The 967-nt window shown below is 38.6% G+C and overlaps 1 protein-coding gene across 1 annotated transcript in view; it reads left to right on the top strand.

Annotated features, from left to right (window-relative positions):
* The window catches only part of LOC118340284, a gene marked incomplete in the record, with an annotated part of 3,440 nt that overhangs the window by 1,429 nt on the left and 1,044 nt on the right, over positions 1 to 967 (top strand). Inside the window, 3 exon segments of the mRNA XM_035678170.1 lie at positions 61 to 182; positions 327 to 387; positions 544 to 696. Coding sequence (XP_035534063.1) covers positions 61 to 182; positions 327 to 387; positions 544 to 696 — 336 coding nt within the window.

The following is a 967-nucleotide window of genomic DNA, read 5'->3' as shown; positions in this document are numbered from 1 at the left end:
GTTATCGTCAACCGAAATGTTCCCAGTGATTGCCATTGAACACCTCATCTCTTGTTGCAGACGCAGATTTACGCACTGACCTGGATATCCAGTCACTGACTCGAGAAGAACTGACTGAGCTGCTTCCTGGATCTAAGAACTTCAAACTGAGAAGGAGCATCTTCGAAATAATACATGAACAGGTGAGCTAACAGGTTAAAATGTCTGATTAGAATAAGATTAAAACTGATAACTAACATAGATAGAAACTAGTTACTTGGAATTGTACAACATACAAGTCAAATGCTCCATGAGGATTATCCTGAAATAGAATATTTTTGTTTCAGAGGCCAGCTGATGAGCTCATAAATGAACTGAAAGCTTTCATCCCACGTGAATCTTTCAGAGGTGTGTACAGCCTTGCTTGCAGCTACTCTTAATTTCACATTTGACAGCTATTTCGGTTTGTGTTTTTTGGACCGTGTTCCGGGAGGCAACATATGTGACTGTGTGTTATATACTCACCCAAATTCTAACACACACAACCTGATTCTTTCCCTTCAGCTGCTCTAACTAACAATGGGGTCTTGGTTGATTACCTCCGTATCCTGAAGGACATGAAGACCCAGATGAATAATGTCCAGGGTTTCCTTGATGCTCACATTGGTCTTCTGGAAGAATTAAGCACAGATCAGCCAGATCAGGAACCTAACAAAGGTTATAATGCAGTTTTTGTTTGATTTTAATATCTAAGTGCATAAGAAACATTCAAAGAGAAAACATGATGATGAGAAAACTGAACCTTTAATCTGATAAATCAAAAGCAGATTTAAAGCCTTGAAATGGGGAAGCATACTTCAGTTTACAGTGAAGGGATTTAGGTTTATATCAGGTTTATATTATTATCATCTTTTTTTCCTGAGCTTTCCACTGTATCCGACTGCCTTATTCAGCAAATGTAACTTCTAAGGGTGTCATCTCAAAACCC

This window comes from Morone saxatilis, unplaced genomic scaffold (genome assembly GCF_004916995.1).
Source record: "Morone saxatilis isolate NCDOM2014 unplaced genomic scaffold, NCSU_SB_2.0 Contig7, whole genome shotgun sequence".
In the NCBI taxonomy this organism is placed as follows: domain Eukaryota; kingdom Metazoa; phylum Chordata; class Actinopteri; family Moronidae; genus Morone; species Morone saxatilis.
This window is presented reverse-complemented; position numbering and strand designations above follow the sequence as displayed.